The sequence below is a fragment of the Neopelma chrysocephalum genome, unplaced genomic scaffold (assembly GCF_003984885.1).
Source record: "Neopelma chrysocephalum unplaced genomic scaffold, ASM398488v2 Primary Assembly neopelma1_84, whole genome shotgun sequence".
NCBI classification, from domain to species: Eukaryota; Metazoa; Chordata; class Aves; order Passeriformes; family Pipridae; genus Neopelma; species Neopelma chrysocephalum.
The window spans coordinates 4,237,484-4,264,627 of NW_020897746.1; the positions used below are offsets into that span (position 1 = coordinate 4,237,484).

Here is a 27,144-nt window from a genome sequence, read left to right on the forward strand (position 1 = left end):
GCAGTGGGAGCAGTGGGAGCAGTGGGAGCAGTGGGAGCAGTGGGAGCAGTGGGGACGGGGACAGTGGGGTCAGTGTCCCCCCTCCCCTGGCAGTAGGAACAGTGTCCCACCCCCCGGGCCGAGCGCGGGCCGCTGGCACCATCTAGTGGGGTTTGTGCGGGGTTTGTGCGGGGACCGGCGGTGCCGCCGCCACCCGTGTCCCTGCCCTGTCCCCGGGCACCAGCACGGCCCCGGACACCCCCACTCCAGGGGTCTCCCCCAGCACTTTGCCCCCAGCCCGCTGGTTCTACACCCCAGGCTTGGTGGGGTGGGTTTGTGCCTGACCCCCCCGCCGGTGTCCCCACAGTGACAGAGGTGACAGAGGAGGTGTTTGGGGGTACAAGGGGCTGCCTGCAGGGCTGGGTCCCCCCTACACGGGGGAACATCGCCCTGTTCACCCCTGGGCTGGCAGTCGTGGGGGTCTGGTGACCCCCATGGGTGGCCCAAGGGGTCACAAGGGGCACTGGACTGTGGGGTGATGGCAGGGCAAGCCCTGGACTCTGCACAGGGCGGAGTTTGGGGTCCGGCAGCCGAGAGACCCCCAGCCAGGCTGCGGATCCTCCCAGCACAGCCCAGACTGGGGGGTCACACAGAGCCCCCCGCACTTGCTCTTCAACAACCAGCTGGATGTTTCCTGCACAACATCCCTTTAGGATGTGGGAATGTGTAAACCATGGGGTGGGAGGCAAAGCTGGTGGCTGGGGCTGCCCTGCAACTTTTTTGTGCTGGGTAGTGACAGGATCCTTTTTCCTTTTCTTCTTTCCTTTTTTCTTCTCCTCCTTCTCCTCTTCCTTCATTCCCCCTTTTGTTTTCAAACAATTCAGAGCACAGCCCTCAGGTGTGGGGCAGTGCTGGGGTACAGCAGCATCCCACAATACCTGTGGGGTGTTGGGAGCCAGGACTCCCCTCAGGCTGCCCATGCCAGGGGGAGCTGCCCCATTCAGGTCACTCCACAGCACAAGGGAAGACTCCATCAGCACCAGAAAAGCCCTGATCTGTTTATTTGTGGGTTTATTAGGCCAGGAGGAAGGTTGGGGGAGGCCCATCTCTGCCCCTCTTACCCCTGTTTCTGTAGCCCATCCTGGGCATGGGGGAAAGGGCTGAACTAGACCAGGCTCAAGCCCCAAAACCAGAGTCCCTTCCCTGCTCCCCTTGGCAGCTGCCACGTGCCCCCCAGGGCACCAAGGCCGATGGCATGAAGTGGGATGAATTCAGCAACATCCACAGGGGAGGGAATAAAAGAGAAACAACAAGCTGCAAAATTCTGACATTATTCCCCAGTGTCCAAACTCCTCACGCCAGCATGAGTTTGCAAAATAAAATAAGTGCTTTCCTCCCCTTCAAAAAAAAAAAGGTGAATTTTTTTTAGAGCCTGAATTGTGCTGGGTGATGGTGACTGGCAAGACAGACAAAATCTAAGGCTTCAGGCTGAGGATTTGTCTCTCCCAAAGGATTTAAGCAGCCCTCGCCCTGGGAAGCAGCTTTCCAAGGTGCTGTGCTGGCCTTGCACCTTCCCCTGATGTAGGATGGTGCCAGCACACCCTGGGTACTCGTGGCACAGGCAAGGGCTCCACGTGCATCCTGCACTGCCTGCAATGATAGGAGCCTTTTTTCCAGCATCATTTTCACTTGCCAGCCTACACCACACACAGAATTAGCCAGCCCTGCAAGGCAATGGAAGAGAAAACAGTCCTGGCTGCTCCTGCATGTGCTGCTGTCTGGGCAGTGCCACTGGACAGTGAGCCACCACCAGCTCCTGCTCTGCCAGGAGGAATGCACAGGGAGACTTGGAAATGGCAGTTCAGGACCCTTTGCTCTGGGTGGCTGAGAATTTATGGGTGCACTGGCAAGCTGGGTTTGAAAGTGGAAGGACAACAGGGTCTTACACCCGGAGAACAGGGAGCCCTTGGTTTTGCAGGGAGCAGGGAGGGTTGGCAGGGGAGGCAGGTGGAAAAAAACAGATGAAATTTCTGCCAGGAATTTTGCTTTGTCTTAAAAAAAAAAACAACAACAAAAAACCAAAACCAACCAAACAAAACAAAACAAAAAAAACCCCAACCAAACAAAAAACCAACAAGCAAACAAAAAACAAACACCAAAGCCCAAAATACAGTTCGACCAGATTAACACCTCTCTCAGGGGAGCTGCATGGCAGAGCAGCCCTGGCCCACACCATTATCACCTTCCCAGATCAAGTAAGGTCAGAGGCTCAGTTTTATTTCATTCCCATTTCAGAGGAGCACTGGCCAGGCAAGGCAGCTCCCCCCATCTCCCAGGGCACAGCCCAGCTGAGCAGCAAAGCCACCTCCTTGCAGGACTCCCTGTCAAGGGCTGTCGCACTCAGTCAGGTCCAGCGCAGCAGAAAGCTGGTCCAGTATAATTATGTGCTGGCATAAAAATACTGACCACATGTTAAAACTTAAAGTAGGTCAGGCAGCCATCTGGTCTTGCTGACAGACCTCCACAGACCATAGTTTAAAAGATTCTTATTTTAGAAACTTCACAGCTTGGGCAAAATTTTGAAGACCGACCATAAACATGTTTCAGCCGCTGCTCTAACTCCAGGGGTTAGAAAACCACAGCCTGACATTTATTGGCTCCTGCTTTAAAAATAGCTAAAGCTTAGTCTACTTCTGCTAATTAAAAATCCTAATTTCCCAAATGTGATTGTCTCGGCCTCCTGCCCAAGGTGTCAGGTGTCCCAAGGCTCACTCACCCCTGGAAATGGAGAGGATCAAACCCCTGCAGGGGCAGCTCTGGAGAGCACCATTATTCTTGAATGAGAGAAAATGAGGCAGGGTCATGGCTTGGATAGCTGTGCCTGCACTGAGAACACCCAGGTTTTCCCAGGGTGGAGGGATGCACTCATCCCTTACTCTGCCACAGAGCCCATAGGTAAAGAGTAATAAGCAGGTGGAAAAATTAAATTTAAAAAAAAAATTGAATTATTCCACTCCCCATTTCAGGTGTCCAGACACATCTCAACCTGCACAGGGCACATGAGAGACATTTACCTGCATCCCTACTGCCCCTGCAAGCCCTTTGGCCAAGACACATAACACCCTCCCCAAGGGACACTCTGCCATCAGCTGAGTTGCCCAGGGTGAAGTTCTCTTTCAAACTGTGATAAAAGAGTATAAAATTGTCAAATAACCCATAAAAGCAGCCATTTTACTTTTAGGGCTACCTGAAGACTTTTTCAGCAGTGTTTTATGCCTACTGTATATTCACAGAGGTCTGAGTGAGGATTTTGTGCTGTGCCAGCCAAGTGCCCAGTAGAAGCCATTTCCTTCTAAACCCACATTTCCTGTACCTTGTGCTGCTCAGGTTTCTACTCTCCAAAACAAACTGCTTTGCTTGAACTTCTCCCCAGTGGCAGAGTTGAAGAGTCTCCTGCATCCCCCACAACAGCACTGCCCCAGAGCAGATCTTGCAGACCTGAATTCAGCACATAAAATAACCTGGAAGCTTTGCAGTAGATAAATGAAATAAAGAGATTGACCCTTTTTTTTCCAAACAGTTCACATTTATTGATAACGATAAAAAAATCTTTTAAAGACTATCTGTATTTTATTACCAAGAATGAGGTATTATGTATACAAAACATTTACAGAATTTGATATGCAGTTCATGAGGAGAGACAGTGAAGTGCAGAAGGACACTGATAACAGGAAAAGTGCCAACAGAAGAGTTACTGGCTGAGAGAAGGAAGAGCAGTAATATCACATAAAGAAAGACCAGTGTAGGGGAAATTAATTAGTCAGACTGCAGTGATCAAGTCATATTGCCACAGCACTTTGCTTAGAGGAAGATTAACTATTATTTTATCTTCCCAGCTGTTTGTGCTGTCATGTGCTTTGAGCTCTAAAAGATGTGTCAAGATCAACAGCAGGAAAAACCCAAAGTGCCACTTTTGAGCCAGCTCAAGTGAAAAACAAAATACAGATCTTCAGACTTGAAAAGGGACTGCAACTCAAAAAGGTCTACAAAGCCAGACATCTCTGGACAGATGTGGAGTGTTGAATGAAGCAGATTCTTTACAGTTGTCAGCAAAATCGCCATCTGAGAGAGAGAGAGAGAGACAGAGACAGAGAGAGAGAGAAAGGGGACCACCTTCAGCCCTTACAGCCTGGTAAGTGGCAGTGGAATGGCTGCTGTGCAGACACTGGGTGGGAGCTGCTTCACACCAAAGCAGTGGCCTGTCTCACACAACTGCCCACTCTGGCAGCCTAAGTAACAGTCTAACCTCCATCTTCAATTTATAAGTCCTTAAAACCCTCCAAAATAAACCAGTTTGGTTCAGTTTAAGGAGACTGGTCGCTCAGCACCTCTAAATCTGTTACTAAAATACTTTCAGCTCTGCCACATCCCACAGCCAGAACTGGTCTGCAGGACAGGTGCTGTCAGAGGTCAGTAACCTGCCTCTCGGGAGCTCTGCAGGCATAAAAAACCTTTATTCTGAGTTCAGAACCAGCTTTCCTCAGGCAGGGGGTCCAGAACCTCGAGTGAGTTCTGCTTTCCAAGTGCAAGCTCCTCTACCACCTACCCACAGCAGTGCTGCTCCCCAGGACAGAGCCTTCCTAGCAGGGACTGCAGCACAGAAGCTCCTTGTGCCTGGATGGACAATTTAGCTCTAAGAGGGTGAGGAAAGACCAAGCAGGGTCAAACTGTGCAAATCCTGCTGCATTTCAGACCTAAATCTTCTCTGCTCCACTGCCAGGCGTGGTTTGTAGTTGTCTGACAGCCCTTTGCTCAGCACTTCAGCCTTTGGAGCCTTTCACTGTGCGTGGAGAGAGGGCTCAAGGTGCAAGAACACCTGAATGGACTTTAACAAGAGTTCAACCTGGGTCTGGGCAGACAGGGACAAAACCCACAATGGCAGTGGCAATAGTGAAAACAATCCAGAAAATGCTTAGAGCATCTTCTCCTGTGTCCCCCAGAGGGAAGAGCCCTGTGCTCCCTGCCCACACTAAAGCTTGTGCTGCTCGGAAGTGAAGTGCTCTGTTTCTGACAGGGAAGGACAGGAGGCCCGAGGGAGTGAGAAGTGAACAGGAAGGATGTTAAGCCATACCTCCTTCAGACTGAGTCAGGCAGCCAGCTAAAGCTCTGCATAAATTCCTGGTAAGAACAGAATCTCAGTGAAATCAATTCACTTGGAATGCACTAAGGAAGCAGAGTGAAGCTCCAGCACAGAGCTGGGAACAAATCCTCAGAGCAGCTCTGGATCAGCCCAGCGTGGCACAGTGAGGGAGAGCCTGCTCTCTGCCTCTCTCTCTGCAGTGCTTCAAGCACAAATCCAAGGAAAAGAATGAATTGCTTTTAACCCATCAAGACCCAGAGCTCAGATTTCCCCAAAAAATGTGCTCATACAAAAGGTATATTTAGTGTTTACAGCCTGGCCACAGCTCTGTGGGCACGCTTTGAAAAAAATGGACTCACAAAGTCAAGTACCCAGCAACTGCTGTTCTTTGTCTCGGACATCAATAGTGGCAATGGGAGAACAGTTTGCAGCACTGGAAGATCACAGGGGATTTCTCAGGATGGCAAGGAATGTCCTGACAGGAGAATTGCAGTTGATCTCTAATGCACTATGGAGCATTTTTGGTAGGGTTTTTCTCTTTTTTTTTTTTGCTTTTAAACATCTACACAGTTAAAAAAAAATATTCTCAACTGATGCACTGGTTGTTTTTCCTTTTCAATAAGAGCCCTTGTGTTCAGAGTTAGGATTTGTGCAAGCACACTTGCAAAAATATTTATGGCTGAGTTAGGAAAAAGGGTTAAAGTTAAAGAGACAAGCTGTTGGATCTAACAAAGACCAAAACCACTAAGTGTAAAATTCAAACAGCTACTTTACTATCTATAAAAGGCTTTTGTGGGGTGGGGGTTTTTTTTGCACAATTGCCAGTTGAATATGCTGTATTGCAGTCAGCTGCCACGGGCGAGGGTCCAGCCATCACATCCATTTGCTTTTCAGCTGTTGTGGCACTACCTGGAAATCATGGAGCTGGAATGGGACTGGCTAGAGGAGGTGGTGGCAGCACTGAGCTGGGAGAATCCACTGTGGCTTGATTCAAGGCTGGTCATAGATCCCCTGCAATCAAAAAGAAAGTGGTTTTAAGCCTCAGAACATGCAAAGATTTTGATTTCTGCTCTGTATCTATATTGTATTTGTTTGCACATTGAATAAAAAGCAAGTAAGAGCTTTGGTGCAAGATACTCAACAGCTTTTCTGCCTCAACACATAAAATAATGAGGACACTGCAAACCTTACAAAAACCAGATGCTGTTCAAAGAGACTGGGAAATATTTTCAGTCAAGTTTATCAACGGGCAGGCAACAGAACTGACTCAATTCCATTCTGAATTGGACTCATTTCTACCTGCCAAGCCCAACAGCTCACACAGGGCTTTCAAAGGACAGCAAAGTGGCCAGTGATGATTACCACAAGATAACTAATTAACCCCTTTTATACATTAGTTGCCCTCAGTGCCCATACTGGTTGATTCCTTTTTTAAAGGCCCTCACAATTTACTTATATTTAAGTGAACTTGTCACTGGCTTGATCATCTAAGTATCAAAAAGGTTTGACACTGGCTGACCCTGGCCAGACATACCTGAAATCTTCAGATCCTATCACTTCTGTATAGTACATCACTTTACATTTGTGAGAGGACACCTGTAGAGATGCCAATACATCATCCACACGAGGCAGGTTGGTTGTAGCACAGGCAGGCATGTTGTGGAACTTCCACTGCAGAATATAGAAACCAGGCCACCTGGTCACGTGGGAGCCCTGGAAAGAGACACAGCAAAAATTAAAAATTAACTTGGTTAATAAAGATTTGGAAAAATTTGAAATTCCTTTTCCAAGCTTATAACGTGCCCGTTATTTTTCCCCAGTGCCAATAATTCAGCCAACTGGCTGTGCTGGGTGACTTCTCACAGAACGTGCTCATCAAAGTTGGGACAGAACACCAACAAATAGCTCCTCTGGCTTGTTGAGAGTGTCCAGGGGTTACTGAAAGGATAAAGTTCTGGTTTAAAACAATATCCACTTTTTCCATTTGCTTTCATTAACAGCTGTCCTTTGAGACAGTGAAAAGGGCACTCAAAGCTCCTGCCTCACGGAGAGTGCAGTGCAAGAGGTCACTGCCCATATTTCCAGTTTAACACTTCCAACTAGGTGACTTAAGGAGCTCCTTTTTCACAGGCTGTCTGACTCCTGTTTCAAGTCAAAAGGAACAGCAGTGGCAGAGTGTGACTGTAAATACACTGCACAGAATATCAAACTTGTTAATTAAAAGACGGGTTGAAAATGGCATAAAAAAAGTTTCAGGAACTTTGGCCACAGCCTTACAGTGGCTGTTAGAGGGACAATCACACAGCTCAGTCTTAATTTCCAGACTTCTCTCACTACTGAGGGAAGGCACTATGATATTCTTCAAATACAGACTGTTTGTCTCAGAAAATAATAGTCAGAATGGCAGCACAAAGCGTGTTTTGCTGCTTTCTGGATGTGCACTTCATTCTAGGTGGCTTCTCTACATTCCTTGCTGATCAACCTCAGTCACTGTTGGACTGATGCAACCTCCCCTCCCAGCAGATCCCACGTAAATCCAGTCCCTGCTCCCTGCAGCATCCAGCCTGGAACATGAGCTGAAATGCTGGCCAAAAGCGAGCAGACAGCCCGGGACTGAATCACCACTCTGTCGTCAGCCACTGTGAATGAGAAGAGGCAGTTTTGGAGCTCCATCTGCTCCCACAGGAGGATCTGGTGCCTCACCTGCACACTCTCCCCTTCCTTGCAGATCAGGGGAGACTCCACCATGCTGTAGTCACGCCCCAATTGCCAGACTTTGTCTATCAACTGGACGTTGTTCCCACCAGGAGATGTAATGCTGTGGGCTCCCAGAGAGTCCTTCTTAGGGGGCTGCGGGGCCCTTTTGGAATGGAAGATGTTAAAAACGATGTCGCCCTTGCACACGTCGAAATCCCACGTGATCACAGATGAGGCATCCACGATCTGAATGAGAACCTGGGACAGGAAAAGTCATATTAGACAACAGCTATTTGCTCAATAAAGGCAAACTCCTACCAGAAAAAAAAAGACAAAGGACAGAGCTTTTTGTTGCGGGGGTTCGTTTCCGCTATTAAAAAGTCAAGGCTTTTAATAGTTGAAAAAAGGCATTGAGATACAAATTCCCTCCTGCTGGGGTGTCTTTATTATAACACATGACTTTAAGAAGCTCTCAAGCAGCTTCTGAGAATATTGTTTGCTTTGCTTAGAAGAAAAGGGCTTTGAATAGAATGAAAACTGGTGATATTCTCAAAATGGCAACAAGATGACGCCAGAAATGGTCACAAACTTCAGCAACTAAAGCATCATTATGCAGCACAACTATAGAAGAGAAAGGTGGAAGCACAGCAACCAAATAACTGAGCTCTAAACCATCCTCGGTCCACCAGACAGAGTCCAGAGCAGCAGCTGAGATGAAAGCACAGGTCAGGCTGCAGCCGTACCTCATGTGGAGCTCCTTTGAAGACACTTGCAGACTGGTAGATTGTTTCAGTCCAAAGCTTTATGTCTTCATTTTCCAACTCTTCTGCTGTCCGGTAGAGGGACTTGGGAACCAGCCCACCCTCTGGTACTTCACACTAAAAACAAACAGCCATAAAAATTATCTCCTGTGACCATTCCCTCCCTGTCACACTCTCTGCCTCCCTTTTCAGAAACAAAACCTCACACTCAGCAATAGCCCGAAGAATGAGATGCAAACAGTGGGAAAGTAATTTTATAGCTTGTACATTATACATACATAAATTCTTCTACAATGATCTGGCTTAGGTGTTTGCAGAACTGGACACCAGAGGAACAGCTCTTGCACAAACACAACAGCCAGCACCACGGAAAAGGGCTGTGCAAATGCTGCAGTTATCACTCAGACCACCTTACACTGAAGAAAGATGTGAGACACTTCAGAACCCTGAGGAAAGCGGCAGTAGTGACTCAGTCTGAGAAACAGAGCCTACAGAGACCTGAAAGAACTGGGGTAGCTAAATTTAAGGATGGATAGTGGGAGATACAGTAAGTTTCTGAGCAGGTGAAAGGACATTGTAGTCAGGAAGGTAACAGTTTTGAAGTTACAACTGTCTGACAGCCCAGTATTGGAAGTGATTACACAACTTTCCTAAGCAACCTTCTTTTTTAAGAAGCCTCTAGCAATGGAGTCAGACAACTATTTGATCAGGAGCAGGTTCCACAGAAGTGTCTGGGGCAGTGGAAGTGTTTGGTAACTGAATTACAACAGAGAATTGAAAGGTTCTCAGAAAAGTCACTTTTGTTCAACTACCCAGAAGTAAAGAAGAACATAGAGATTCTGCCACTGCCTGTAACTGGCAGGAAGTATTGTAGCAATTTGCTTTCTGGTAACATTCATTTTTGCTTACTTAAGCAGTGGATTTTGCCAGCTTCCAGCTCAAAATTAGATAACACTGAAAGCTACTGCTGCAGCAAAAAGCAGCCCACTGAAGATAAACACGTGCTCTACTCCAACACATCTAAGTGTACTTCATTATCATTTGAGACTGTATTTGAACAGACATAGATGTATTTTCAAGAATGGTACAGAAATTAATCTAGAAAGTGTACAAGGGCTTAAAACACAAGCCTGAGATTCTATTTTAACACAGCTGAGTTCAGACAAAAAAAAATAACCCAAGTGTTACTATGATGGAGGTTCCAGAAAAAATAATCCACCAGTGAGCCTGTGTTGTCAAAGACATTAAAGGGAAAACAGACCTGACAGTATCATCGAGATGTTACAATGCCAGATCCAACTGATACCCAGAGCCTAGGCAGGAAACAGCTATAAAGGCATGTGACAAGGGACTTAGAAATTACAGTATTCTGCAGTAAAACAATTTTTCTGCTTTGCTGGGGGTCAGTGCACACCCTTGTGTGAGGAGACAGGGATGTTTGTTGAGCCCTGTAAGCAGATGTGCCTCACGTTTCCTTGGGCTCCTTATGGTATCAGCTCTTTTAGGTCACACAGGCTCTTTTGATCAGCTGCTTGGTGACAGCTCTTGCTCAGAGCTGTGTAACCTTGTCTGCTTGAACTTGTCAGGTAACAGACTGGCTTTGAACTGTGCTTGGCTATTTTGATAAGCTATTTGATACTCACTGTAGAGAAGCAACTGTACTTCTCTTTTTGAAGTGGATCCACAAAACACCACTAAACCATCATAGCCCCCATCTCCAAACTACACCAGGAATCCCTCTGTGCTTAGAGGCTTCTTTGCTTAGAGGAGTGGAAAAATATAAAAAAACCCCACAGATAAGCTGCTGTATATGCAGTAGTTTATATTCATACCATGCACTCTCCACCAAGGAAATCAGGGATAATTTCTTTATCGATGTAATCCAACAGTCCCCCAGGACCCTGGTAGTCATTTCCAGCATAAATAAGGAATTTCTTTCTAGTGTTGTCATCAATGAATGGACTAACCTGCAAACAAAGAAAAACAGAATAGATCAGGCTCTCCCATTTTTCTCAAGTCAATTTTGAAGGAGTCAGTTTGATCACACTGAGTGTTACCATCCTGGTCACACAAAGTTCTCACTACAAAGAAGTCAAATTAACCAACTACGTGAGCAAGTTCTGAGGTGGTGGTTTTTAATCCACTGCAGGAATCCTGTAAAAGACATGTTCCCAAATGGCAACATTTCCTGCTCATAAAACCTGATCTGTAAAGTCCTTTTACAAACAACAAGTGTAGCAGTGTACTGAGACAGCTGAGTAATACCTTGAATTACAAACATACCAGTGTCCAGAGAACTGGGAATACTCGAGGTGCTCTTAGGATAAGAAGACGACCCAAAGTCTCGGGGTAATTGGCTTCAACCACCTCAATGATTCTCAGCAAGGCCTTGACACCGGGTCTCCATAAATGCCTCATGTTCAAGCCTTCCAGATCTACTAAACAGGTCCAGGAGCTGAATTTGAGAAAGACAAGAAAAAAAAATAGGAAAATCTCAATAGCATCAAAATTCTCCTTTTTTATGCAAGTGCCCAGCACACTGAGATGTGTGGAGCCCACTGCATGTTTTGGTTTCTTCTGTCTCACCTCCTTGCTTTGTGGTACCTGTAGACACCCCAGTTTAAGGTCTGCCTTAAAAGCATGCAATGATCACTTTGCACATCATGCAGATTCCCCCACAGATATTTCAGAATCAAGGTAAAGGTTCACATGAAGCCAAAAAAAAATCCTGTCAACAGCCAGCCCAAACATTGAACCAGTGCTTTTACTGGGAGATCAATTAAGTGGCCACGCTGCTGCCACGAGGCAATTCCACATTCACAGGGCACATTTCCTACTAACACGCTGCAGTAATGGTGCCAATACATGTCAAAGCTAATTCTGCTGTCAGATCTCAGGGAGGGAAGCTTCTTCTACAGGGAGAGATATGTTCTTAATACTAATACTGAGCATCAGCACATGTTTCAGTTACTTTCCAAGTTCAGGTCTCGCCCCGGGCAGGAATTCAAGATTTACAGCTGTGCTGCCCCAGCCAGCAGCCATTACATTATGCATAAGGTTTCTATGAAACACCAAACCCTTCTTTGTTTCACTTTAAATGTTTAATATGCAGCCCTTTAGGATTATGGCTACAAATGAACATCCAGGAGGCAGCACAATTTCAGTTACACACATGAAACCTATCCCTGGGACGTGACCTCCCACTGACAGCCAGGACAGCAAGTTCTGTACCAGGGAAAAGATAAGCAGACATACCACACATCCCTGGACCTTACAGATTAAGGGAAGGAGGTAGAAATTGAAGAGAGGCCAAGAAACACGAGATCTTTTCAGGGATGGTCCTGCATTCGTTCCACACCCATAAATCCACTTTGCAGTTAACAATTTCATAAGTGACCCTACAATGACTGAAGGATGGGACAGCAAACCACTTGTGACTGAATTTCACCTGAAGCCGTGCCAGTACCTGGAAAACTAGAGCCCAGGTTTCACAGGAGCCTCATGACCTCACCTTGGATCGAGAGCCGAGAAGCCACTTACAAAAAATGGAGAGTGCAAACAAGAACTGAGTGTAACGAGCCTTCGTATGGACCATGGATGAAGAAGTGACGTGAAAGCAACACGTGAAATCCATGGTATTATCATGGCCTGACTTTTTGACAGCTTGTACCAATGTCTGTCTATAAAATCCCCCCAAACCAGAAATGGGAGTTAGGCTGCACTGCTTTGCAGAGATCCAACAGCAGAAGAGAGAAGCACAGCAGCCCCAAGGAGTATGAGACTGAGACTGCTGGGGCACCCTCAGGCTGCCCCAGGCACATTCCCTCTGTCTCTAGCTGGGGAGGCTCTCACTTAACTGTACCTGTGCTTGTACCTGCACGTGAGACACAGCCCACCCTTCATTGTTCCACTGCCCGACATTCCCCACAGGCACACCATGAAAGCAGGTAAGTCCCAAAGAGCAGATCCACTTGTTATTTTACCTTATTGGCCTGCCAAATACTTTTGTATTCTCCTCACATCGCCTCAGTCCTTCTTCATTTATTGAAAGAACCTGTACAAGAAAGTGTGTGGTTTAGAGAAGAGTCTCAAACTCAGTAGGCGGGATAAAGAAAAATATGCTTATATCCAAAGACTAATTAAAACTACAAAATCAAACCAGCATGAACTTTTTTTTCCCACAAAGAATGAACTAGAAATCTCTACGATTACCCCCAGTTACTCAGAAATTAAAGCCCCTTTTGAAATCACAGAAAGTAAACCTTGAAACAGAACTAGGGCAAACAAAATTTACTGTCTGCCTGGAAATGCCACTGGAAGACAAACATGAAAATCCAGTCCCTGCTTCTAACAGTTGCTATGGCTGTGACTGTCATTATTAGGAGTCAAAAAAAGTTAGTGCAAGCCTGGAATTCTGCCAGCTTTCTGCCTGGAAACTGAGCCGACCCATAATAACAGAGTCTCAGTGATGCCTTTAGAAAAGGCAGAACTACAGGCAAGCACTTTTTCTTAAAATTATTCTTCTGAGTACAGGCTTGACAAAATCTGTGGTGTTTTCTCTTCTGTGCAAATGCAGAGTCAAGCTTGAAGCCCTGCACAAGTGCAGAAGAATCCATGAAAATGCCAACCAGTAACTCCAGGAGCTGCCAAGACTACGCCTTTCAGTTTGCAGTTGGAAAGAAGGCAGAAGGAACAGCTACCAGGAGCTTTCAGATGTATTCAAACCAAAAACAGACGGCCAGAGAGTACATCAAAATACCCAGAGCGATGAATGCTCCGGCAGAGGAAATTTCTAAATGAAAATATCACACTGTTAGCAACTTGCAGGCTCCAGAAATACTCACGTATCGAAGCAGGGCCTCTTCCCCCAGAGCTCGCACTAAACCTTTGGTGTCCATCTGTCCCAACCTCAGCACGTACAGCGGGCGACCATCTGCACAAAGAGACCAAACCACCACAGTGACCCTCACCTCACAGCAAGAGACAGTTTGAGTGAGCTGGTTTTATGCCAAAACTTCAAACAGAAACAAACCATAATCAGTTAAAACTCCCCTGGAAGAGGAATAACCCAGAGCAGGCGGCAACATAAACTTTACCCTGTGCAGCTTCACCAACAGATTATCTGTAAATCAGCTGCAAAACTCGAATCTGGAGGTTAAAGATTTTCTGATGCAAAAGTTTGCAAAGACATCCTGATGCAAAAATAGCTCCTTGACCTTCAAGGACTTCAAGTACCTCGGTCTACACAAGATCTTGGTACACACAATTAACGACACAGGACTATTATTAGCTTCCAGGACACACTAATGAACTCAAGTGTTTCCTGTAGCTGCAGAGCTGCAGTGGAGGCTGTAAGGCCTCTATCACACATGATGCAATCCTGCTCTGGGTAGAACAGCAACCCTTCAAGAAAAGTAGCTACGCTGAGTTCTGGGAATTAACGAAACAAAGTGTTAACCCAGAGCTTTGCCTTCTGCAGTGTTTGCTGGAGCCACACTCCAGGCTCTGTCACTCTGCGGAACTGGCACGCAGCCTGGCTTATGCAGGTTAAGCCTGGTGAGAACAGACTCTGCTCCTGAGATCAGCTCAGCTGGACCCTCTGCATTAGAGCCCTGCCTTTCCACAGTCATCTGGCTGCACACTTGGGCAGCCCGGCACTGGCAGGATGCTGAGGCATTAAGCTAAATAACTGTGTTGGTTGAATTTGAGAATCAAAGTTTGCATTTCTGGCACTTCCTAATAGGAGCTAGTTGTCCAAAACAGGTCCCAGCCTCCTCTCAAACCTGTGATGCACTTTTTAAGCTTTGCTTCATCTATTCTAATACACAGGCTAAATAATCAGCAACTTATAAAAGTGAATAAGCTAGAACACGGAAAGAAGAAAAAAAGAAAGCTTTCTACATGAAAGTCTCCCTCAAGTCCTGCTGTCTGTGCAACAGACTGCAAGAGGGGTATCAAATTATCATCAAGTCTTCTGGGACACAAGGAAAGAAACTGTAGAGACACACTATTGAAAAAAACCAACAACCAACCAAAACTGCAGAGTCAAGGCAAGTTATTTATTTGGCAAAGACACCACCCCCATGGAAGTTCACAGTATTTTGTGTTTTATCAGGTGGATTAAAAGAAAATGTTATTTTAACATCAGCACGCACTTATCTTGGAATGAACTGTTTTGCTTTGGAAACACTAAACAAAAACTGCTATTAAGCTTCATAGCAGGTCTCCCTCCCTCCCTCCCTCATGGATAGACATGCACATCCAAACCCAAACTAACAGCTTAGTAACCCTGGTCCACCCAAATGACACATGAAGGAGAGTCTCAGCTGACAGTGCTGTATTATTACTGTGCATTTTATACTCCATTAGAGCTTTGTGATTTTAAAAAGACATTAGATTGAAGCATTCCTGTTAAAATAAAAGCCACTCAGATGTACAGAAAACTGTGCTAATTGCAAGCCAAAATAATAACTTTTTTTCTTCAGCTCTGATAGCTCATTCCAGACAACATGCTTCACAATCACTCTGCTTCTGCTTTAGCACTGAAAGCCATGAGCACTCAGTCAGCTTAAGTTTGGCACATTTAGCATATGTAGGAGAAAAGGAACAATACTAGAAAAGGGGTTTTAAAAAAAGAATCTACCACTGTAAAATTTTAAATTACAGAGAATTGCTCAGTTCTGAAACTGTGTTTCCATTATTGACAAAGCCATGCTCTACTTGTGGGCATGCTGCAGGAGAGATCAAAGGCACTGGAGGGGAAGGGAGGGGGCATGAAGTTCACCACAAGACTGAAGAACTACTCAGAAGAACATTAAACAACCCTTTGATGCATTCTGTACCTTTCTGCTCACTGGCAGGACCCAGTTTATGTGCTATTGACAGAGGAAGTCTTTGCAAAGTAAGGACAAGGAACTGGGTGAAAGGGAGGACTTATACACAGGGTTTTTTTTCCCTACAATCTTTACAAGCACATTCTCATTTTCCACTTTCTCAGTTTGAGGTCTGTCAAACCCAAAGCAGCAGGGAAGAGCCAAGCTCTGATTACACTTCTGCTGCATCCTCCCTGTCTCCTGGCCACTAGAGCTGGCAGCATCCTGTCCTGTGTCATGCACTGCCTGTAACAGGAAGAGCCAAGCAGAAACAATGGTGCCTAGTGGGAAAAGACTCAATCAGAACACAGATCGCTCACAGTGAGAGATCATTTCCTTATCTAAAGAGCCCAGCTTGCCTCAAGCCACAAATTCCAGCATGTTTCATTCCTATGTATGTATTAGGAAGGAGATCAGTGCACACGATAAAGCAGAGGGACAGAGAGTGTGTCAGGCACAGTCGTCTGTGCTGCAAAGATCTGGCCCTGGCTCACCAGGCAAAGGGAATTCAGCCAAAGCTCCTTCTCTTCTTAAATAAACCTGCTCTATTTGATGTTTTTGCAACATTCCACTTCTCATCATTAACCTGACTGTAATGCCAAATAAATAATCATTTATGCCATCAGCAGACTTAAACAACATCAGAAATAAATTGATTACAAAGATACACTTATTTGCAAACATCTTTTAATCACTGAAAGAGCACACTCAGCATTTGCCTAACACCCTTTTAAGCATCTCAGAGTGCTACAGAAGCACAATTAATCGCTTTTTTTAAGCTCCTGGCAAAACAGACTTAAACATGTGGGTATTAGTCAGAAAGCCTATGATCTTGGAGTCTGCCTCCAGCAGCTCCTGGGAGCTGGCAACGTCACTGCAACAGGTTGCCCAGAGAAGCTGTGGATGCCCCATCCCTGGAAGTGTTCAAGGCCAGGGATGCTGGACAGGGCTCTGAGCAATCTCTGGTCTAGTGGAAGTTGCCCTTGCACATGGCAGAGGGATGGAACAAGATTATTTTAAGGTCCCTTCCAACCTAAACCCTTCTGTGATTCTATGAATTTAAGTGTCTTTATTACATGACAACTGAGAACTTGACATGACAACATGACAACATGACAACTTCCCGTCACCTCTAGTTAACCAGAGGGACAACTATCACCTTTGATTCAGAACATGGAAAGGCTGTGCAATATCCATACCTTTGTCATGGTGATGCCAGCCTCCTGCATAGTAATCCTGGAGTACTTGTGGAGGGTTCCAGGTGTCCAGAATATAATCCACCTGGTGCTGCTTACGCCACGTCAGCGACTGGCAAAGGATCTCTCTTGCTTTATCAATGTTGAAGTCCCGGGCACGCAGGAATCTTAAAATGTGCTCATCCTTTGGGATCTGTCCACAAAACCAAACCCAGTTTTGTACTCAAGGTTTGAAACAAGAACAGAAAAACAAACAATAGAAGCTGAAAAACGTGCAGCCCTGCACCAATACAGGAGGAGGGTGTGTAACACTGGAAGCTACTCAAGGAAATCAGCCTTTGTTTGAAACAGTCGTGAGCCCTGTCAGGGACTGCAGGTACCTTCATAAAGGAGATAAAAATTTCATGAACCCTAATGTAATCATTTCCACCTGTATGACCATACCAAGTCAGTCCAATTTAAATAAATCAGGACAGAACACAGACTGTATTTCATTGTTAAGTAAGAGGAAGCCGAGACACACATGCAAATCACAAGCTACTGGAAAAAACCCAGCCTTGCTATCAGTGATTTAACTGGTCTCACTGCTTCCCTTTCAGTATTTGAGACTGTGATGTTTGGCCAAAACAAACAAATGCAAAAATAAGGTTATTGTAGAAACCAGGAAGACTTAAAAAACTGCTGATATTGCCCTGTGACAGTTTAACTGATATTCTGAGAGGCTTTCACGCTGATTATTTAAACCCCTCAGCCAGCAAAGTCAGCTGGACAGTCACAACAAACTCCTTCTGCAGCCACTGTTTTAATTTAGGTTTTGATCATGGAGGGCCACTTAACAGGCACAGTCAGGCACAGGAGAGATCACACACTCTGAGCCACGAGAGCTCACCAGTCACTTACTTTGCCTTTGTGCGTCTCCTGCAGCCACTGCCTGAGCCGGATGAGGCAGCTCTCCTGCATCGGGGTCAGGTCCCCCAGGTACCTCTTGATGTAGTCTGCGTCTAGTTTGTCTAAAGAGAGATGTGCAGGGGATTAGAGTGGCCCTGGGCTGACCCAGGCAAAGCACCAAGTGATCTGCTCTGCTGCTCTCTCAGGCACAGAAGCGGCTGCTGCGTTCTGCGCAGTCAGAATTGAATAAAGGTTCTTCGAATCAATGCAGAGATGAGCAAGGCAACACACACAGTCATCTTAATCAAGAAGATAAATTCTCCTTCTGCAAGCTAAGGAAGGGAGCAAAAGGAGACATTTTCAAAAGCATTTTGCCAGTATATTCAGACTCATCAATCCAGAGCACCACAGGGATTGCTGCTTCTAGAAATACTCAGTGAAGCTTTGATCTCCCAGTGCAAGAATTTTCCCAAATTCCCTTATTAACAGAGGGAAGGCAGATACAGCAGAAGATCGTGTCCAGGGAAGCTTCAGCTGTTTCCTACCCATTATTCCTACACTTATACCCATCCCTGAATTTCAGGGCAAGAAGCAGGCTGTTCATTTGCAACCTAATGAGCAGCAAAGAGTTTTTCTGCTCGTACCTGATCTCCATTTACTAGATCAGCCCGTAACAGCTCCCTGAGCTATCCCACATGTCACTGCTTGGCAAGCCTGCACTTTAACATTGCATGTCACCAAACAAAGAGCCAACATGGAGCTTTTCCAGTTGCCCACGAGAAGCTGCACAGTGCTGAGAGGCTCTACAGTACCAAGAACCCCAGTCAAACACCTCAGACCACCATACCATCTGGTGTTCCTGCAGTGGGCTCCGAGGGGCTGCTGGAGGTGTTGAGGATCTCCTTGTTGTTCAAGCCCTCCTTTGTGGTAGACTCTGGTATATTAATAGCAGGTGAGACTGGTCTCCTTGTGTGGGATGTGCTGCTCTCTGATTTACATGTGACAGGAGGAGTCCAGCGAGGAACAAACGTTATTCCTTCTTCCTCCAGCTGCTTCAGGTAGTATTCTATTATTTCTTTTCCCTTCAAAAAAGAAAATTTACTTCAGCTACTAAAAAAACACTCACCTAAGACACAGAAAGGGTTGGGCTGAACACCTATAAAGTGGCCAGATCTCTGTAAAGATTCCACTTGAAACACAGCCCTACACAGACACACTGCCCCAGGCTAAAGAGGAAGCAGCTGAGCTTTCTGAGCAGAGCAGCCTGTTACTTAGCAGCAGCCTCATTGTCTTTTGGTAACTTGGAGCCAGGCACCTCCTTCCCAACTGCAGGCTCACCTTTTTAATATTGCTGGTGTATTGCTTCATGGCAATCTTTTCCACTGTGCTTTCAAAACCAAAAAAAGACTTGATATCCAGACTTGCTGACTGTTCAAAACAGGTCCAGTCTTCGTTGTCAGGATGAACCTGCAAGTTAAAAGATCATACAGCTCAGTTACCCATTTAGGGTTTTTTTCTCTTCACACTATTTGAAACGTTTTTTGTTTTACAGGTTCACACAGTCAAAAAACATTCAAGAGGAATTTGCAGTGTCTTCCTTCCCTTGCAAAACACGGCTGGGAAGAGAAAACACTAAAGGACAAAAATCTGAGGAACCCTCCTATGGTCCCATGGTTCTTTTTATTTTTTAAATGAACACAAAAGAGGAGGGTGGAGAAACATCACTGCACCAGCCAAGAGCCAGAGGACTGGCACATTTACACACTGTCTCATTCTAGATAAGGGCTGGGACTGCAGTGTTATCTGTGCAACAGGGTGAAAGCCTCCACAGTGAACTTCCTGCTGTGACTGACACCCCAGGGCCAGCTCAGCCAGGCTGAGCCCTGCAGCAAGAGCAGTGGGAGCACCTCCAAGCACTGCTGTCCCCAACAGACACCCTGCAATGCATTGCTGCTCCTTGACCTACAGGGTACCTCAGTATTTCATAGAATGAAAACTATTTTAGTTTTTTTCTCCCATGATGAGGCCACAGAAAGAAGTGTAAGCTTCTCATGTAGCTGAATATTCTGTCCCAGAGCACTGCCACCTCCCCTCTCAGCTCATCTCTTGGTTTGCTGAGATCATCCTGAAATGGACATGTCGGTACTTAGAGCTGGACTTGATCTTAAAGGTTTTTTCCAACCTGAATTCTATGACTGATGCTGATATTTTTATGAAAAGCTGTTTTCTAAACTCTCTTCAGCTAAAACAGACTTGTTCAAACCTTTTCAGGGCTGGGCTCTGAACTTGACCTTACATAAATGCTGGATTTTTGAGCATGCAACTGTCCTGATGCCTTAGGATTCCCTTCCCCCTCAAAAGATCCTAAAATTGACTTGGAACACTATCAACACTTTATAAGGAGACAACTACAGAAAAAAAATACCTTCCCTTCTTTTGCTTCTTCTGCTTTAGGGAACAGGAGGTACAAGAATAGCTTGTACAGACTAACTAAGTACAAATAATAATAACATTATGTAAGAATCTTCCTGTATTTTCATAAATTCAATTATCAATTACCTTTAATAAGAATGAACTTTTAGAAACAATTTATTCTTCCATTAAAAATCTGGTTTTGTATTTACCTAGTAATTTCTTAACTGAGTAGATCCAGGGCAAGAAGTGCTGTGTTTTGTACGTATTTACCACATGCACTTTTCTGTACAGCATTTCCCCTGTTTAAACAGAGCTTTCACAGCAAAACTGCAGGGGAAAAGTATTTTTAAATTTGCCTTGGAAATAATGGCAGAAATAAAAGTAAAAAAAAAAAAAGAGATAATAGCGTCAAGTGGGTTTGACATCCAGTGATCTTTTAACCACAGGTTGGTACACAACAGAAAATGTTATGACCTGCACATAAAAGGAATGCTATAATAGAGATAAATTAGTTACATTTGTTAGCTTTGATCTGACCTTTAACAGCAATTTGAAGTTCTATTGCTATAGCATGTGCTTTAAGTGCCTATGGGCATAGGCTAAGCCATTCAGAAATAAACCATGACCAGAGCAGAGCAGTAGCCATGCCACCAGACTCCTCTGGATCAGAAAACATCTGCACTAAAGACCAAGAACAATGAAAAAAAATAGGTTAAAATATAACTGACTTGATGAACTTCTGCCTGAGCTGAGCAGAAGGCAAACAAGCTCTGCTGAACTTTCCTTTGACAGTTCTGTCAGGGTGTCATCAGCCTCTCCAAGTCCCACACTGCTTTTACAGACCACAGATTTGCCTAAACAGAGCTGTCAAACACAGCAAATTGTGTTGTGTTCTGCTCTCTGAGAAGATGCTCAAGCAAGAGGGTGCCAAACGTGTCTCAGTTCTTCGAGCAAGAGTGTCGCATTTAACTCTGACAACAATTATCACTCGTGGCAGTGTGTTGGTTATTTTTTCTTGCAAGGCAAAAGCCAAGAACAACCCAACTTCTGTTTGTGTGAGTCCTGAAATCTAATCTAGCTCCATCTGTGGCACCACCAAGAGCCTGTTACTCACTGTGTAAGAGCAGTGCTCGTTAATGATGACTCTATTAGAGAAGGTTTCATTGTAGGCTTCTATATGCAAAGTCCTCTCTCGTCTGTTCAAAGAGTTCTTCTGGACAAAGTAGACATAATCCACTCCTGCAATCTGAGGAAGAGAAGGTAAATTGTGTTAAGATACAATATGCATGTGAAAGGATTCATCTAGAAGTATAAAATGGGTACTGAGAAGCTCATCACCTTTTTCAGGAGCCGCGGTGCATCGATGTCCAGCTTACAGCGCCGCTCAATCACATGGATGGCTTCATCCTCACTCTTGTACTCATTTACAGTGTCACTGGCTACAAACATAGGGATCAGAGGACACGTAGGAAACCTTCTTTCATATGCCTACACAGATGGAAAGAGAAGAAAACAAACGACCATCACAATTAATCCTGGAGGGTCCGCATAGAATTCCTTCACTGATGTCACCAGCATTTGGAGGCTCAATGTCCTTCAGAGCATCTGTGGAAGGGGCTGAGCTTTACTGAGTCCACATTCCAGCTGAGAGTCACAGTGTATTCCAAGCAACACATTTATTAATGCACTCCCTTCCAGTAAAACAATTTTTAAAACACACAAAATACCTCATTTCTCCCCTCCCTCCGAAAAAAGGCAGTTGTTCATTTTGTGCAGCAACAACCCTCCTGTCAGCAGTAACAGGAAAATAAGACCCTCTAGTTCTAAAATACCACAGGACAAAACAATTATGTGTAGGATTAAAAAAACCCCCCACGTGCTAATTACCGGTGTTTCACCAAGCTGTCCAGAGGGATTTTCTTACAGCTCCCAAAGGTCTCATAAAAACATTTCAAAAGCTATTTCTTAAGCTAATAGAGCTCTCAAGCTCCCTGTGCAGAGTGTTCATAATGATTTCACTGCAGTTTATCAGCTCACAGCTTTGTCCAACAACAGTCAGTCAGTCTTTGCAATACAATGAGGCCCTTTCACACTTCTGAAAATGTAAAGTTTTTGCAATAATGCAGAGTTAGCAACAGCTTTGATTCTGGTGAAAGAATAAAGTAATTTAAATAAGTTATCTCCTAAATACTTGACACACAGAGAGAAGATGGCATTAAATCAGATACAGACAGGATAGTAAAGAATCTGGGATAAGTAAAACAGGTAAGAGAAAAATGGGTGATATCCCCATTAGTAAATTTTAGTTTTAGAACCACTGTGGCTATATAAAACAACACAACTGTTATTTTTTTCCTTTTCTTTCGTAGTCACTACAATAGCTCTGTTTCTCTTTGGCTTTTTTTTCTTAAGTAACTAATTCTTTAGCCCACTCTCCACATCCCGAATTACTTCAGTTTTGCTGTTATCAGAACCTCACTGGCTTTGGTGAAAAGGATTTTGCAAGGTGTCCCAATGCAAAAGAAAGATTAAATAAAGTAAACCTCAGAGAACATCATGAAACAACTCTTTAAGAGCTAAAATATCCACCCTGTCCTTACAGATGATTTTAACTGCTCTGAATACAGCTGGGCTGCAGCACCAACAGGGAGAGGGTGTGGAACAAAATAAGCAGCAGCTGCACAAAGTATGCAATGGTGGGCCTGGAGGAGAAAAGGTCTCTTAATTCTCCCTTTAGAACAATTAAAATACTTCAGTTTATTACCAGTGTTCAAACCCAGTTTGAAGGCAGTGTTACCATGGTGACAGCGGGGCAAGGCACTAAAACAGTGCCGGCTTTTTTCCCTCGTGCATATTTTTAATCCATTTTTGCAGCATGACCGTCCCGAGTTCATAAAGCTCCTCTGTAAGGCCCCAGAAGCACAACTAGGGCAGGGGGGGACACATGGTCCCTTCTTCAGAGTTCATCTGTGCACAGCTGGTTTTGTTTAAATGGAGAACAGCAATAATTCCTGGGCTCTGGGATGTGTGCACAATAGAAGTGACAGAGCATTAGTGTTGGAACACAAGAGACAGCAGTGGGGAAAGAGTCTTTCACAGCTCCAGCACAAAGGGAGGATGGCTACTATTAACATGGTATAAGAAGTTTCTTCCTTCTTTGGTCCTATTAGTATGGCAAAGAAATTTCTTCTTTCTTTTATAAGGCTCTTGTTCTGGACAGAAGGCTGTACATTTTAGTACCTCAGCCCTCTCACTGAACAATCTCAGCATTCTTTCTAAATTAATCCCTATTTTCACTGCAACGACTGCAGTCCTAAGTTAGAAAAAGCAAAAATTTCCAGAAGAAACAAAACTGAGAAGTACTTCTAGTTTTCAGACTGCTTCATTTAATACTTTTATTTTGTTTTATTTGAGAACCTCACGTTACAACCATTTTTATAGACAGGAGAGCAGGGGCAGTACATATCTAACATTTTTCTCACTATTTTCAAAGTATTTTTTTACATTTGGATGACAGTGAATTTTCCCCATCTGAACAGCCTCCTCTAGCCAAGCCTTTTTGCAAGTCTCCTTCATTGCACATATTGATGTTTTTCCCACCTTAGTTCTCAGAACACTTCCCATTTGCCCTGTGAACGCTTGCAAATCAGAACATTACCTGCTCCTGAATATTTACTGAACTGTGAACAAAGAAATGCCCAAGAAGAATTTGTTGTTCTGAATGGGAAGACTGAACTGAATGTGTTCAATTTGGAAGAGAACAAAATAATTATCTGCCAAAAGCTGGCAAGCTGAACACTTACAGCAAACTATTTGAAGGTTCCAAAGAGATTAACAGCGACACAGGATTCTTCCTCCCTAAAGAACATGCACACAGAGTATTGAAAGCTGTTCACAGTCAATTTTATTGAGCTCTTAAATTAGTCCAGGGTTTTTTTTTATGTACCATTGCCAATATGTTCTTGTAATGCATCATTTCTCAGAATAATTCACGGTTTGAATAAAAAGTGATTAGAGTGAACCACGGCCACATCAAAATATTCCATCTGATTCAAGCATAATTGTATCTTCCACATGTGTCAGACAGTGCTGAGCGGGCAGGGAAACGCTGCTAAAGACTACAGGACACTGACAGATCCTCCTTCACCACGGACCAGCCCAGCCCAGGAAGAAAACCTGTAATTTGTAGTACAACACAGCAAGAGACACGTGAGTCAGGGCAGCACATGCATGGCCAAGACTGCAGCTATTTAAAAGAGCACGAGAAGATTAAAGGAAGATCAAACGTTGCTTTTATTTTCTAACAGAACTGAAGGGATTTTGCTGCGTTGCTGAAGTGTTTTGAACCAGAAGTTTTGCCTCAAATCCAGTTTTGCAGACAGGAAATAACTGAACTGAGTTATCCAATGTTCCTCCAGCAGTCTGATAAAGCACAGTATCTTATAAAATGCTGCACATTCCCTGTATGATAGAGTTGTGGTTAAACCAGGTCTCTCTTTACAAATAAAATCATTAGATAGTCCACACCTTTCCCAATTTCGCTCTATAAATACAATCACAAAACACAATTAGTTCCTCAAAAGCAAAGAAGCTGCAGCAGACCCTGAAGGACCCCATGCAAGAACGAAAAGCTGTTGCTGTAGGACTCAATGCACCTAAGAATGGTGTTGCAAGGACCATTCTGTCCTGTCACATGTAACACATTTGGTGTGTGCAGATTCTGATGTGGAGCACAAGTAAAAAGCCCAGATGTGCTCACCCTCAAAACCTCTACAGCTGCTGCTGGGCTTGACATGAGAAGCTGCAACACCTCTTTGGCTGAGAGAGAGACACCTGGGTGCAGATCTGTTGAAAGATGATTTTAAGCCTGCAATTCTGCAGTTCCCCAATAATGTACTTTTTACAGTGTCCCACCAGCCTCTGGAACATTTGTATACTCTGATATATTCGAGCTGCATTGTGCATCAAGAAAAACACAGTCTGGTGAAGCAGCTTGAACTGCAAATTTAACTTTCTTAATGCATGTTAACAGCAAGAGCACTGACAGGCATAATTTCAACCAAAACAGCACTGTAATAAAGCTTCTTTCCAACTGCTTCCCTTAGCAACTCATGCTCAGAGGAGAGTCAAAATAACAGGATTTATTCCACTTTTATCCTTGCTAGTATTTCAGCTGTGTTTAAAGACATGAAAGCATTTCAGAAGTCAGACTATTTTAAACCCATTGCAGTTGTTTTTCATAGCCAAGGGAATTGTACTTGCTGCTGCTGCCCTTAGATTTTGGAATTCTACTATCAGGAATAACGAGTTCCTTTCAACATACCACCTTTAAAACAGCATCTAGGTATGACCCCAAACCACTCCACCTGAGGACCAAAGATTTCTGGCTTTTTGCTTCTCAAACCATGCCCCGGGCTAATAAAATACCTTGATAACAGGTATGTGTTCAGCCCTTCAGTGGGAAAAGTCAGTCATTTATGCAAATAAATTACTCAGCTTCTATGGCCAGATTAATATATTCCCAGTCTCCTGCCTTCAGGGATAGGGACTGTTCAGTATTTCCATTAGATGACTCAAAACTACCTTCTATACTGAAAAGAAGAAAAAAAAAATCTTGCAAGCGATCTGATGCTCTGCTGTTCCAGTAGCTGAATCCTCCAAAGAGAAATTGTAACCGAAAATAAGCAGTGAATAAGCAGGAATTTCAGTCACCACTTGGAAAATGAAGCATATTGAGTGCTTTATACACCTTAATTGCATGAATCAAGCTCTTAAGATGTTTTATTTCTTTTTTGATGCTTTCTGATCAAACTGGCTGGAACAGTGACCTTCCAAGAGCAGCACAACATTCTCCAAGGGCACCTCAAGAGAACCCATGAGCAGATTCATCCTGGCAATCCAGTCTAGTCTGCAGCACTCGATGTGTGCCACATCTCAACTTTAATTCCTGCCTGCAGCACCTGCCTATGTGTGGGCACTAATCCTATACACTTCCAGTATGTGGGACTTCTGAATTATTCATAAACCCACAAGAAACAAGAAGGGCTCCAGCAGGATGCTGCCCTGGCCCGACAGGCTGCATTCCAGCAGCTTGATCATTCCTGCACTACATCCCTTCCTCCCCCTGCATTAGAGCACTGCAGATCAATAGGAAAAGCACTGGCTCATGGGAGGGCAACCAAGAGGTTTCAAATTCTTGGCAGCTGCATTTGGGAAGGAACAATTCTGGATTAACTCTCACGGACCAGCAGACACCTTCTCATGCCCCAAACACTGCTGTTCAGAGCTCTCTACCTCTCTCCTTATAATCCATCCATACATTTAAAAATCGTTATGCTTGTACAAAGCAGTGTGATCTCGCTGCCAGTGTCTGAGGGATGTGAGCTCACATGGCAGTGATCAGCTCGGGGGTGTGTGTGGAAGAAAACAGATGGTTAGAGCGGATATACCTCAAAAAGCTCTAGAAATAGGTTTTTTTGGTAAGGTAACACTCCCAGGCACCAGCAACAGGAACGTGAACCAGACTGCAGCTCAGGAAAGAACAAACATGTTGAATATAGAGGGAGTCAGCTCTCTGGAAAGAAACCCTCCTCTGAAGCCAGTTCTGGGAGGAAGAATAGTCTTCCAAGGACACGTTCATGGTACCCAGCCAGTCCCAGCAGCACAGTTACACTTTGCTTTTTGCAGTGACCTTTTCCCAGCACTGCAGCTCCACAGCAGCCCTTGCTCAAAGGAGGCTTAAATGGTTTTTCTCTCCACTGCGTTTTCACTTCATTAAATGTTCTCATTTACAAAGAGAGAAGTTATTCTCCTATCGCTGGGAAACAAAGGCTGCTCGGCAGCCACTCAGTTCTAGAACTCTCTCCCTGGAAAAGGCCAAGAATGCTTTAGTTACAGATGAGGTTTGTGGGGACTACAGACAACCCACTAGCATGAGAGATGCAGGGTCAGACCTGTCAGTGAATGGCTGTGTATCATCTGAAACACAAAAATTTCCTATATGCACCATTTCTGGTCCTAGACAAATGAGCGGTAGTTTAACCATCCTTATTTTTGATTTCTCTGTAAATCTTGGCCCAGTTTATGCCATCAAGGTATCACTAGTCAGAGTTTCAGAGTACTGGGATGATAACCCACTGCACAACTGGTGTGTGTAGAAGTGGACATTACCTGCAAGAAACCTTCCCTACTACTTT

General features: G+C 44.6%; 1 protein-coding gene across 1 annotated transcript in view; it reads right to left on the reverse strand.

Moving 5' to 3' along the window:
- Positions 1 to 3,543: 3,543 nt before the first annotated feature.
- SEC14L1 (SEC14 like lipid binding 1) overlaps positions 3,544 to 27,144 on the reverse strand; it is a 42,059-nt gene continuing 18,458 nt past the window's right edge. The window contains exons 3-16 of the mRNA XM_027691526.1: positions 21,287 to 21,436; positions 21,063 to 21,194; positions 18,872 to 19,000; positions 18,381 to 18,615; positions 17,546 to 17,655; positions 16,649 to 16,838; positions 13,422 to 13,510; positions 12,561 to 12,631; positions 10,861 to 11,032; positions 10,410 to 10,544; positions 8,560 to 8,694; positions 7,823 to 8,074; positions 6,654 to 6,832; positions 3,544 to 6,130 (exon numbers count right to left, since the gene is read on the reverse strand). Coding sequence (XP_027547327.1) covers positions 6,025 to 6,130; positions 6,654 to 6,832; positions 7,823 to 8,074; positions 8,560 to 8,694; positions 10,410 to 10,544; positions 10,861 to 11,032; positions 12,561 to 12,631; positions 13,422 to 13,510; positions 16,649 to 16,838; positions 17,546 to 17,655; positions 18,381 to 18,615; positions 18,872 to 19,000; positions 21,063 to 21,194; positions 21,287 to 21,436 — 2,085 coding nt within the window. The 3' untranslated portion in view covers positions 3,544 to 6,024. The remainder of the gene's footprint in view (positions 6,131 to 6,653; positions 6,833 to 7,822; positions 8,075 to 8,559; positions 8,695 to 10,409; positions 10,545 to 10,860; positions 11,033 to 12,560; positions 12,632 to 13,421; positions 13,511 to 16,648; positions 16,839 to 17,545; positions 17,656 to 18,380; positions 18,616 to 18,871; positions 19,001 to 21,062; positions 21,195 to 21,286; positions 21,437 to 27,144) is intronic.